At 33.9% G+C, this 12,989-nt stretch overlaps 2 protein-coding genes across 5 annotated transcripts in view; one reads left to right on the top strand and one right to left on the bottom strand.

Annotated features, from left to right (window-relative positions):
- The window catches only part of LOC127865674 (uncharacterized), a 323,557-nt gene that overhangs the window by 130,849 nt on the left and 179,719 nt on the right, over positions 1 to 12,989 (bottom strand). The gene's annotated exons all lie outside the window — the stretch shown is intronic.
- LOC127865704 (uncharacterized) overlaps positions 1 to 12,989 on the top strand; it is a 16,197-nt gene extending 3,208 nt beyond the window's left edge. For 2 of the 4 annotated variants that reach the window (XM_052405651.1, XM_052405650.1), the window contains exons 2-4: positions 303 to 502; positions 922 to 1,106; positions 10,206 to 12,989. In XM_052405651.1, coding sequence (XP_052261611.1) covers positions 417 to 502; positions 922 to 1,106; positions 10,206 to 10,924 — 990 coding nt within the window. In that variant the 5' untranslated portion in view covers positions 303 to 416 and the 3' untranslated portion in view covers positions 10,925 to 12,989. Of the gene's footprint in view, positions 1 to 302; positions 503 to 921; positions 1,107 to 1,272; positions 1,288 to 2,214; positions 2,232 to 10,205 lie in introns of all 4 variants that reach the window. The other 2 variants (XR_008042732.1, XR_008042731.1) reach the window with 2 other exon arrangements.

Here is a 12,989-nt window from a genome sequence, read left to right as displayed (position 1 = left end):
TGCATCGTGATAGCTTCACTCGCCCGAAAGAGCATGTACATATGAATGTTTGTACATTTCACACCTGCAGGTTCAGTCCTTGTCTCTGGATACAGCTCCAATTTTATCTTTCAAAAAAAGATATTCGGCGTATCGGCTATCAGGCGATGGGTTAAGTTTGCAAACTGTAATGTAATTGTAGAACTTTAATGTCACATTTAACTTTGCAGTTTTCAAAAACTAAAACATATCTTTTTCTACATTATTGTAACATTAAACTGTGCAATTTTTAAGTACAATGCAATTTTGATGAATTCTTGCAGCCCTGTTGACCTTGATGACATTTGGCTCCTAATTATTTCCTACGAGGCAACAAGGATACATACTATTGGAAGCTTGTCAAAGATCGCAGTTATCAGCCAAGTTCAATAAGTCGAATGGCGAAGTTATTGAAAGACCGGAGTGCCAAGCCTTCAAGAAAAAGGAGGAGAAAGGATTGGGATTATTCAAATACCACAATAACGTGAGTAGAATCGAACTATTAATAGGAGATCTTACTAAGTTACTATTTATTGAATGTTGGGCCTTTAAGTGATGTAAACGAGTATATTTATTTTCTATTATTTTATATTTATTTTTACTTGTTAACGGAGATGAAATGTTGATGAATTAAAAACTATAATACCATTTAAATAAGTGAAACTAGAAAATCAACGAAATACAAGTGTTTTTTTTACAATTGCAAATAATTTACGTTTGTACAGTCGAAAACTTCATGAACAAATGATATGTACGCTGTTATAATAACTCCCAATCATGTGTGCGTATATAATGACACATCGCTCATATTTGTGGAAAATTTGCTCTATTGTCATGCCCGTTATGAATTTATAGTGTTATATTTATGATACAGTCTAACGTGTCTCTACATATGATTTTCAGGCGCAAACATTTAACGATGCCTAAACCAAGAAGGATAAGTTTGGTAACCATTGCGGATATTGTTGTCAAACATGATCACGTGTATGCTCAACGTTCATGGACATTCCCTATCAAAAAAGTACATGATGGTGATCACAAATATTCTCTTCTTTCATGGGATTACCGCAACAATAAAACACAGCCAGGTATACTTTCGATTTAAATGTGTTTATACAATTGTACGTTTCACATGGCCTTTCTGCAACATCTAATTGTTTGTTAAACGAAAATGCTTCGAATTAATTGATAAACATAAACACATTCATCGGCGCTTCAATTTTATTAATGCAACTTGTCAACTTTTAATTACAGCTATTCCCTGATCAGGTAAAAATTAATTAAGAAATAATATTTTTTCTGTCATAGATATTTGTCGAATTACCCATGGTAATGAGTGTAGATAGAATGTGTAGGAATTTAATCACGAATGCGCAGTGCAAGTGATTTAATAATTATACTCATCTTCCGTCCTGGTCATGGGTTGATAGACATAAAAAATTGACAGGAAAATAAATTAATTTAATTTTCAACAGACCTTGGTTGATATTTTAAAAGCTTAAGTATAATAAGAAATATATGTATTTAATCTCCACTCATCTTTGAACAATGCAGTTGTACATTCATCCGAGCGTATCAATGACGTCATTTAATAGAAACCAAACACTGGCGTCTATGTCATCCATTAATATTTTGTAAATTACGTTTGAATTACTTGATAAAGGAAACATGCTTACAAGAAGCTTAAACAAGATATGATTTTATTGAACGAAAATGCATCCACATGCCGCTTTTGTCTTAAACCCCACATATGTCAAAACAAGCATGATACATTACAAAAATACTAATCCGACAAGTAGTTTAATTGCCTAATTGTACCTTGGACCTGCACGTTATGGATATTGATGTTGCATGCGGCATACTATCTTTCATGATCGCTCATTATTGATAAATTGTTTTAAAATTGCATGATAAATGACAAAGCTGCAGTCCGCACAGAACCTGTTTCGACAAAAGTAAACAATTTACTTCCAGTGTGACCTTGAAATTCTTTTTAAATTCAGATTTGTCAAAGTTATGGTTGAGACAGACATTTTCAGATGGTCATCCGAACATGGGTACAAAACCCAGACGCGAAGACGACAATGCGAATTCTTATTGTCGCCTTCGTCAAAGGGTTATAATAAAAAAAATCAGTAATGTTTACGTTTGTGTAAATTTCTTTTATCATAAAATATGTTTTGTTTTATATTTCAGGCCATTGTACTAAAACGGTTAGTTAGTAACGATGTTTTAAGCGCAAGTATAAGCACGTATAGTTTTCTGTACAATATCCCGCGTGTCTTGAGAACTTTTTTTTCAAAAAATAAATAAATAAGAGTATGCCAATACTTATTGCAGAATAACCCATACTTGGTTGTCTATCGAAAACAAGCCTATGGAAGCATATTTGTGACACTACTTACCAGATGAAATAACGTGAAAATAATGGCGGATTTCGCGAAAAAAAAAATCGCGATAACAGATAAGTTTTCACGAAAATAAAATAAATTATGTTAACACGAATTGTTCCCTGTAAGTGCTCTAAACTGCCACCACATAAAGATAAATAAAAGTTTTCACGAAAATAAATCACTTTTCTCGAAAACAGATAACTTTTCATGAAACCTTGGAAATAATACATTTTCACGAAAAGAGTAAAATAACGGAAGACTTTTTTTGAAACTTAACACGAAACCTTAAAAAATTCGCGAAAGTTGCCAGATCTAAAAATAGATGCACTTCAGAGCCTTTAACGTGAATACCTAACGTGGTGTTCTACGCGTGGTCTGTAAGTATGTTTTAATTAACTAATACAAAGTAGATCTATTAATTGTATAAAAGAATTCGGACCATGAGTATGTGTCACCAGTGGTAAGTTGTTTAAATTCTCTTAAAAAAATTAAAGCAAGCTGAAAATACACCAAATTTCCCTGTTTATGTACAAGGGATGATATTTATTTGATGTTGTCCTTCATTTTGTCAACTGATTTGCTTAAAAAATAAGAGTTTAAATTATTCTAAAATAACTAATTACCCAGAGTGTCTGATGCACTTTATAAAACCTTGTATGACCTTAATTATTAACATGAAGTGTTAAAAGTGTTAGTATGGTCTTTTGTGAGTGTTTTTGTTTTTTTCTTTTCAGAGTATTACCTATCCTAGAATTCCAACATGCCAGATTTGCAGAGATAGATATTGCGATACCTTTTTAGACTGTGGACACATACTGTGCTACGTTTGCAGCTGCGAATTGGAAGAAAGGGGTTCGGTATGCCCCATTTGCAGGTGTCTGTTCAAAATGTCAAAAAAACTGTTTTACTAAATAAAACTATGTTTCTTGGACTGATTTATGGCGAGGGAGTAGTTGGGTATGATTGATTAACCAATGAAAACCCAGATGGGGATTTTATACAACCGTAACCAAACTATGTAGTTTTAATCAATATTTAATGAAAAGTATTAAGAAATACCCAAGGAGGGTGACACTCATTATGTTATGATATTTTTTCATTATTTTGGAAATTAGGTTTAACTCACCTGAGCACAAAGTATTTCTTCTTTTGAATTCCTTGTTGTCCTGTTGGTAAATAGTTTAACATAGACTTATTTAGCGCCATCTTGGCCTTGTTTTTTTTACTTGAGTTTTAAACATGAGATGCCAGCAAATATGTTCATTTATACTTGTGTACTGTTGGATTGTGTTATATAATTGCTATGTTTTTACAATTCTTATAGAGCACTTATTAAACCAGGGTATCTTAAGTGTGGATATTAATTTGTTCAAATTTGGATATTGATTTCAAATTTCTTAATGTCAGATTGACATTACATGTGTAAATATTTTTTTATATATAACATAGTTTGTTTAAATTTTTCCAGATTTCATTTTTTACACAATGAAAGTGTATATTTTAGCAATAGTGTCAAATGAACAAATTTAAGATAATGGAAGTCATTTTTGATAAGGCTGAAAATAATTAATATTGTACAATTAACTATGAAATACATTTTTAATTCACCCTAGACATAGCTGGTAAAATATTCCTGCTAATGAAAGGGAAACTGTGTCCCTTTATGTAAAACGGTAATTTTTTAAGATTTTATTCTTGAGAAAAAAGTTAAAACTTAAGTTTTCTGATAAAAAAAATGCATACTTTTAGTAATATTAATAAAATATATATGTACACTTTAAGTAACATTTTAATAAAAAAATTAGCAAATACCAATGAACATAAATGTTATACATTGTCATTTTTGAGATTATTATTTAATAAAGCTTACTCAGTGTAAAAGGCCTGTCTGTGAAGAGTTTGAAATAGTTCTGTATTACACAAATTTTCAAGTTTTTTTCGCATTTTATATCCTTCAGTTTAAGTTGTTATCCCCCCTGATTGGTCGGAGGGGAATATGTGAGTCGCGATCGTCCGTCCGTCTGTGTGTCTGTCCCGTTTTGTCCAGATCATAACTTACTTTGCCATTTATAACTAATCAAATTTCACTCATCTTGATACAAAGGCTCCCTACTATTAGACGATGTGTCTCGCCATAAATTAAGATTGCTACCCCCAAGATCAATGTCACACTTATAGGTCAAATGTCCATATATGACAATAGGATAGTGTTTTGCGTCCAGAGCATAACTTCGTCATTTATCAAGCAAATTCTTTTAACTTGGCAAAAGTGATCACCATCATAAGACGATGTGTCGCGCTTTACAAACCAGGGTTCCTACCTCCAAGGTCAAGGTCACTCTTATAGGTCAAATATCTATTTATGACAATATGATACAGTTTTTGGTGTCCGAAGCATAACTTTGTCATTTATCAAGCAACTTTAAATTAACATAACTCAAATGCTCCCCATTATTTGATGACGAGTCGCACATAACAACCATGTCCCATTTTTCAAGGCCAAGGTCACACTAATAGGTCAAATGTCTATATATGACTATATGCTACAATGTTTTGTGTCCGAAACATAGCATCTTCATTTATCAAGCTAATTTCATTTAACTTGGCACAAATGTTCCCCATCATTTGCCTATGTGTCGCGCTCAACACCCAGGTTCCTACCTACAAGGTCAAGGTCACACTTATAGGTCAAATGTCCATATATATGACAACATGATAGTGTTTCGTGTCCGGAGCATAACTTCGTCATTTATCAAGCGAATTTCATTTAGCTTGGCACAAATGTCCCCCATAATTAAACGATTAGTCACGCTTAACACCCAGGTCATTACCTCCAAGATCAAGGTCACACTTATAGGTCAAATGTCTATATATGACAATATGATACAATTTGTTGAGTCCAAAGCATAACTTCGTCATTTATTAAGCGAATTTTAATTAACTTGGCACATATGTTACCCATCATTTGACGATGAGTAACGCTTAACACATAGGTCCCTACCTCCAAGGTCAAGGTCACACTTATAGGTCAAATGTCTATATATGACAATATGATACAAGGTTTTGTGTCCTAAGCTTAACTTCGTCATTTATCAAGCAAATTTCATTTAACTTGGCACAAATGTTTCCCATCATTAGATTATATGTTGCTTTTAACACCCAAGGCCCCTACCTCCAAGATCAATGTCATTCTTATAGGTCAAATGTCCATATATGATTATATGGTACAATGTTTCGTGTCTGGAGCATAACTTCGTCATTTATTAAGCGCATTTTATTTAAATTGGTTCTAATGTTCCCATCATTAGACTATGTGTCGCTCTTAACACACAGGTCCCTACCTCCAAGGTCAAGGTCACTCTTATAGGTCAAATGTCCATATATGATTATATAGTAAAATGTTTCGTGTCCGGAGCATAACTTTGTCATTTATTAAGCGCATTTCATTTAACTTGGTACTAATGTTCCCAATCATTAGACGTTGTGTCGCGTTAAACACCCAGGCACCTATCTATAATGTCAATGTCACACTTATAGGTCAAATCTCCATATATGATACAGTTTCATGTCTCATTCGTGTCTGGAGCATAACTTCGTCATCTTTCAAGTAAATTTCATTTAACTCTGCACAAATGTTCATCATCATTGTCCAATGTGTCATGCTGTTCCTACCCCCTAGGTCAGGGTCACACTAAGACTTATAGGTTAAATCTCTATTTATGGTACAATGTTTCATGTCCTGTCTGCGTCCGTAGCACAATTTCGTCCGCGGAGTTCTTTTTTTGTTTTTGATTTTTTTCTTATTTCCTTAACTTTTTGATAACATTGATTTCACATTGATTGCTATGCTGTGGTATGACAAAAAGTCTGTCTTATTTTAAATAAATAATTTCTAAAATGAACAGTGTCATTATTAATTTTATTTGCCCATGCTTGACTTAATCATGTTAATGTGTTTAAGCTCTACTTTTCGACGCATGTTGAGTTATTGTTGTAAGGCCATTGTAGTTGAGGACATCAGTCTTGTTTAAGTGTGTGATTGGTGTCCATTTTTCAAAGGTTTTCACCTCTAACTTTGAACACTTGCAGCCAGTTGTGTAAACTTTGATAAAATTTATTATTGGTTATCTTTTTCAATATCTCTGGTTTTTGGATAATTTAATTTGGACTCCCAATTGTATAAAAAGATTAACGAGACCATCACATGCTTTGGATATTGTTTTTTTTGTTGTTGTTAAAGTTAACTAAGGTCTTAACCAAATTGGACAAATTTAAGCAGTGGACAAAAATAACCGGTGGATAAGATATCAAAGTTTTATACAATGGGCTGTTGTTAACTATCAAAGGGAGAACACAAACTTGCAAGACAGATAATCCTAAAAGTATTTTGGCAGAATTATGCCACATGTTCAACGTATATTTTTCACTTAGATTTTCATTTTATAATAATAATCTAGCACTGCCCTGAGAAAAGTCGAGTGTGTGGATGTCGAACGGTTCTTGTTTAAATATCATCTTGATTACCATCCAACAAATTCAACTAATACAGCCACCTCTGACTTACCTTTGCACTTTCACATACTCGGTGTAGTTGTACCTTAACAAATAGTTAGTTGTACATTACTCTTGATGTATTTATCCATATACACTGGTGTGTTTGAGGTCAAGGTCACATGTAGACTACTGCATAATGAAAATTAGTTTGGATATGAAACACTCTTATTGTATGGCATTAAACTGCTATTCTCACCCCACATTGGCGGAACAAGGCAAGGCGAGAAGTGCCTTATGACAACCCCTGAATTAAAGGTAACACGAGAAAGTGACACCTGACAGGCCTCTGACACGACTGCAAGACACAATAATATCAAATTTGACAGTCGTAATGAGTCAGTTTCTCTCGTTTATCTTGAGTCTTTACAGAACCGTCTCAAGGCGCACCTTGTGTTGCCTTTTTCATACCGTATGCCCCCAAAAAATATAACTATTTGACAGTAAAGGGGGGGGGGTTGCCACACATGGGCAGAACAGAAGCATTCCACCATTCATATGAAATTTGGAAGTGGTACGCAAACAGTACAGTGATCCAGAAATTATATTTCCAGACACTCTACCTTTCGTGTAACACTTCTTCCCCCGTGACGGTATTGATTCCATATACACCGTAACCTAATTTGTGTTGTTTTTTTTATTTCAGGGTGTTCATAACAAATAAAGCTAGCATTTTGGCCACATATTTAAATGATATTTTAAAGCGAAATAGACAAAATATGTATTGTTTTATTGACACACAATCATTCATGGCAATGACAGCGCATACAAAGCCAACAGCTTGTTTAAAACTAGTACTTGCTCTGCTTTCAGACACAACTATATCTATTAATTGACATTTTGTCAACCAATGCACAAGTTAGCCAGCATGTAAGGAAGTATCATTAAGTTCATTTTTGTTTCATTTCCGTGTTAAACGAGGCGTTTAATGTACATGGTTATTGCAGCAAAAAGCTCTGTTCCTTCTCTGTTTCTAGGTGGGTATTGAAGATTCAAATCTCCGACAGCTGCTCTTGCAATTTTCAGGAACTCTTGTGATACACCAAGTTCTGGAGGGCGTTGAGAATACTCCCGTTCCACATCATTTAATTCCCTATTGTCAACCAGTGGTATTTTACAATCTCTTGCACCATATACTTCTGGCTGAAAGAACAACACCTCAGGTTTTCCTGCAGGACATGAAACTCGGTTATTTCGACGAACACGATGAGTATTCCAAATATTGCAAACTTCATTCAGGTCTTTACTAATGACAGGAAGAAAACAGTATCTAATGCATTCTAAGTGCACACTATCAGATGTGTCCAGTAATCCGAAATCACTCATATCTTTAAAATGGTTCATTCAGACATTTCCACACATTTCTCTAAGACTTCGCCAAAACCGCACAATTCTGACATTTCTGTTAGATGAAACATAGACGAAGCTTAGGTTCCCCTGGTACTGGTCTGCGTCTGTCCATCGTAATGCCATTATTTTCCCAAATGTAGTCTAAATAAAAGCTAGATATGTACCTCGTCTGTTTGTTAGAATCACAACATTTCAGCCACAACACTCTACGGGAAAATCCATCCACAGCTCCATGGATTGACAAACCGTATGGCTTCCATTTGTCCCAGCCATCTAAATGGGTTGCAAAATTGGGACCATTGTTTATATAAATTCTCCGCTTTAACCTTCCCGCCTGCCTTAATGCAACACCTTGTGGATCAATGAGTCCTAAAATTAGACGAACCATCTCAAATGTAGCTGCAAGTCCATGATTAATCAGGCGTCTTTGACGCATTTGCCGGTAACCAGCATTTTCACCGGAAGCTGATAACTCAAGCAATATTCCTTGAATAATTTCTTCGAGACTGCGCTGACTTTGGTCTCTAGTCAGGCGGTAACGTCTCAAGACTTGGAAAATTGATCGTTCGCTTGTTATTTTTCCATGTCGTATGGCCATAACTCCAAGAATTTCACGTATAGAATAACCTCTCTGACGATACAAAACAATAAGCTGTGATGATGACATATACCCTGAAGATCGGTGTCCTGAATATCGTATGCGGGCATGATCTGGAATTACCATAAAGAAAATTAGAGATCTATTTTTCAAATAAAAAACCCAAAGGTCTAACAAGTGGCTTTCCAACGGGGGACATTGGTACTGAACCGTTTTCAACCTTTGAACTCTAAATGTGACATTGACACTGTATAGACTGTTGCATTAATAAATACAGAAAAATCGCACATCCATTTCTCACCCAGTAATTTAAATTTTGAAATAAATATGCAAATATTACTACTTGCTATAGTATGCACGTACACTCCAGTTCTTTGTCTGTAGGGTACAGACACCGATTGAAAAGCATCTATTTTTATATAACTGGCATCTTTCGCGAATTTATATTCATAATTTCATGAAGTTATCTGATTTCGAGAAAAGTTATTTGTTTTCGCGAAATCTTCCATTATATTCATAATTTATTATCTGTGTGTGTTGGCAGTTTAGAGCACTAACATGCATAAATTCGTGTTAATATAATATATTTATTTCCGTGAAAATGTATCTGTTTTCGCGAAAAGAATTTCTTTTTCGCGAAATCCTCCATTATTTAAATGTTATTTTAAGTTGTTAAGTATTGGCACAAATATGCCTTCATACAAGCCTGGTGTCGTGTTAGAATAGCTATTAATCGATAAATATGCCACATGAAATGTCTTTTCGCTTCAGTACTATTGAAAATGTAATTTTATGTTACATTTAATTTGTGGTTTAACACAAATTATACATGCATACAAATTAATATATTACGAAGTATAATCTAATGGTGGCTTGGCAACGTTGATAATGATAAAATATGTGTACATGTATTTACATTTTACACGTATGTGTAAATCCATCAAATAAGTTTGTAATACGACCTTTAAATAAATGTTTTATTACCCTTAGATGCTGGTATTTCAAATGAAATGTCATGTCTTCGTTTTGTGTACATGTTTGGCTTTTTTTATTAACCATGCCATATCATGTCACTATATTACATCAAATGTAGTTGTGTTACAATAATATGTTTTATTAGATTAATTTTTATGTTATTTACAATGTCGTCAATTATTTTTTTATGATCGTTAGTTCACATTAAATATCTTTCCACATTGTTAATTAAACACATGTTGCATTCCGCTTATTTGTTCGTATGTTGCATAAAATGTCTTCTTATTATGTACTATATTCGAATGATTTATCATACACAGTTGATCGTACAACGCAAACAGTGACCGGCGAGGAACGGACACATGCCCTAGAAATCCCCGATTATCTAAGAGATGATGATACTGAAGGTTTGGAAGAAGACAGTGAGGTCTTAAAAGACACGATCCAGAGACAAGACTCTTGTTCCCTCAATATTTCCTCAAAGGTTCATATTACAATGGAATCTGTTATTGATGGTTATGAATACCACAATCCGAGTTGTTCCAATGATCTATTTGATTCTGATATTAAAGGGAAGCCTTTGTTAGGTGATTTTGAAGCCCATACTCGAACACATGGTCCGAATTATTCCAATTCCACCACAGACGTTTATATAAAGTCAGAGCCAATTGCAATTCACGAGAAAAAATTAATAGATAATCATAAAGTGCCTTACATTTACGTGGAGCCTACCTCTTTGGACTTGAAAGATCTAATTGCAATCAATGGCACGAACGTAATAGACAATCCTCAAGTGCGTAGCATTATAGTAAAGGATTTTGAAAATCACACTGATTTCTCCCGGAATTCCACTGAGTTTGCCATAAAAGTCAAACATGTTTTTGAAGAATTTAACGACCACACTATTACACAGGCAACGGGTGCTCCAAATAATACTGCAGAAAGTAAAGCTAAACAATTGGGATTATATAACGGAAATCGAAACAGTCGTATTGTAGAAATAAATGAAGATTTAGGATATCATATTGATGTAAACTAAATGGATACCCCTTATAATTGCACAGAGAATGACATTGCAAGTCAGAATATTATGAAAATGAAAAGTCGCAGCGTAACTTTATTTGCTTTTTGTGGAAATTAATGTTAACACTATTAAGGCATTCTTAGTTCACATTGAAAAGCGCAAGCTAACTTTTTCAGTTGTATGTCGAAGGCAATGCTGCATTTATTAAACTATACATTGATGTGCACATTGACTTCATTTGCGATCTGTTTGTGCAGAAATCTGCTCCTCAAAATCGCAGAGTTTGGGCATGTTTGCCTTGCCTGTTTGACAGTTGTTTTATCAGTTTTGCTAGCGAATTTCTCTTAATTACGTTTACCGGGGACATATTCTATCTTTTTCAGTCTTCTAAGCACTTACTTGCATTTCCAAAGGGTTATTAATTTATAACACACCGTGCGGAAAAGCGTTTCAGTAAAACAATTAGAAGAACAAGCTGCTCAAACCAGTAAAACAAGAGGCTGATCGGTGTATCAAATGCAAAGTTTACATGAATGCTTTGAAGACAGAAAACAGGTGATAAGATGAAACGAACCAAGTCGATGGAACTTATCGTTAATGCTAAGTATGATATACTTATTACGAACTAAAACATAACGACAATTTGCAAGAACAGATACATATGATAAATTGTCGTAAAAGATGAGCAGACATAACTTGGAATGGGGATACAAAAAACACGACACAAAGACAGCTACTAAAATTATGTTTGTGTTTATTAATATATGGCAGCAACCTTTTATAGTAACCAAACACATGATTTTACTTGGGGCTAATCCGGTCAAAGTCATTGTTTAGAAAAAAAATCGTTATCGACCAAATATGGTTTGGATGGACTAATTTCACTGAAATTGTGTGTAGGTTGCTTTCCGACATTGCTTTGAATTACATTTTGGTGTAATAGGGCCTAGGTCAATAACTAGGTTATTACAATTAGAAAAACGTCAAATAGAAGGTTTTGATCAATATTTTAAGTTTGCAATGACCAATCCGGATGAAACGTTGGATGTAGCAAGATTTCATGGAGAGCAAGCCTGGGATGTGTTTGGGTTATTTTCAATGTTACTGTTATTCAAAAAAGAAAATATTTGTGTGAATAATAACTTTAGTTTTGATACAGGTATTTACACTGGAACTTTATATTTATGTGTCTTACATGCATATTTAGCATGGGAATGCATAATGGACCAGTAGAGTTAAAGGGATCTTTTCACGCTTTGGTAAATTGACAAAATGTTTCAGATTCGTAAGTTTTCGTTTTAGTTATGATATTTGTGAGGAAACAGTAATACTGAACATTAACCATGCTCTAATATAGCCATTATATGCATATTTTGACGATTTTAAAACTTAAAAATTATAAAGCGTTGCAACGCGAAACGATTGAATAATTTGGAGAGTTCTGTTTTTGTCGTTAAATTTTGTGAAACTACGAAGATTGCTTATATAAGGTATAAAATACGTCAAGAATGGGTACTCGGCGGAATAGCTCAGTAGGCTAAAGCGTTTTTACTTCAGGACTCTGGCAGGACTCCAGGGGTCACTGGTTCGAAACCTGCTCCGGGTAATGTTCTTTTCCTTTTTTTAATTTTTTTCTTGATTTTTTACTGGAGCTTTTACGATCCAATGTTTACATTTATCAATATAAAGCGTTTAATAAATAAGTTTAAAACATGCCAAAATCTGTGAAAAGGCCCCTTTAAGACTACTAGTTCTAGAAATAAAAACTAAACGGCTTGCGCTTAATAACTCGTTTTGGTGATATACTTTGAAAATAATGTAGGTAGGTTCTTACGTGCAGATCTAGCTGGGTATTGCATATTTGTGTTTTAATAAAAGTAAATTAATTAGTAAACCGTTGAAAACCTGGTTTAGTGGCGTTGTTGTTGTTGGTTTTGTGTAAATCTAGTTTGCTGAATATTAAATAATGTGTTTAGTGTTTTCAAAATACTTGTTTATAATTATTTTAAATTCAACTGTATTACGAATACATGTAATTGTTGTTAATGTTCTTCAACATAAAACAGGTATGGCAAAATAA

Source organism: Dreissena polymorpha, chromosome 2 (assembly GCF_020536995.1).
Source record: "Dreissena polymorpha isolate Duluth1 chromosome 2, UMN_Dpol_1.0, whole genome shotgun sequence".
NCBI classification, from domain to species: domain Eukaryota; kingdom Metazoa; phylum Mollusca; class Bivalvia; order Myida; family Dreissenidae; genus Dreissena; species Dreissena polymorpha.
This window is presented reverse-complemented; position numbering and strand designations above follow the sequence as displayed.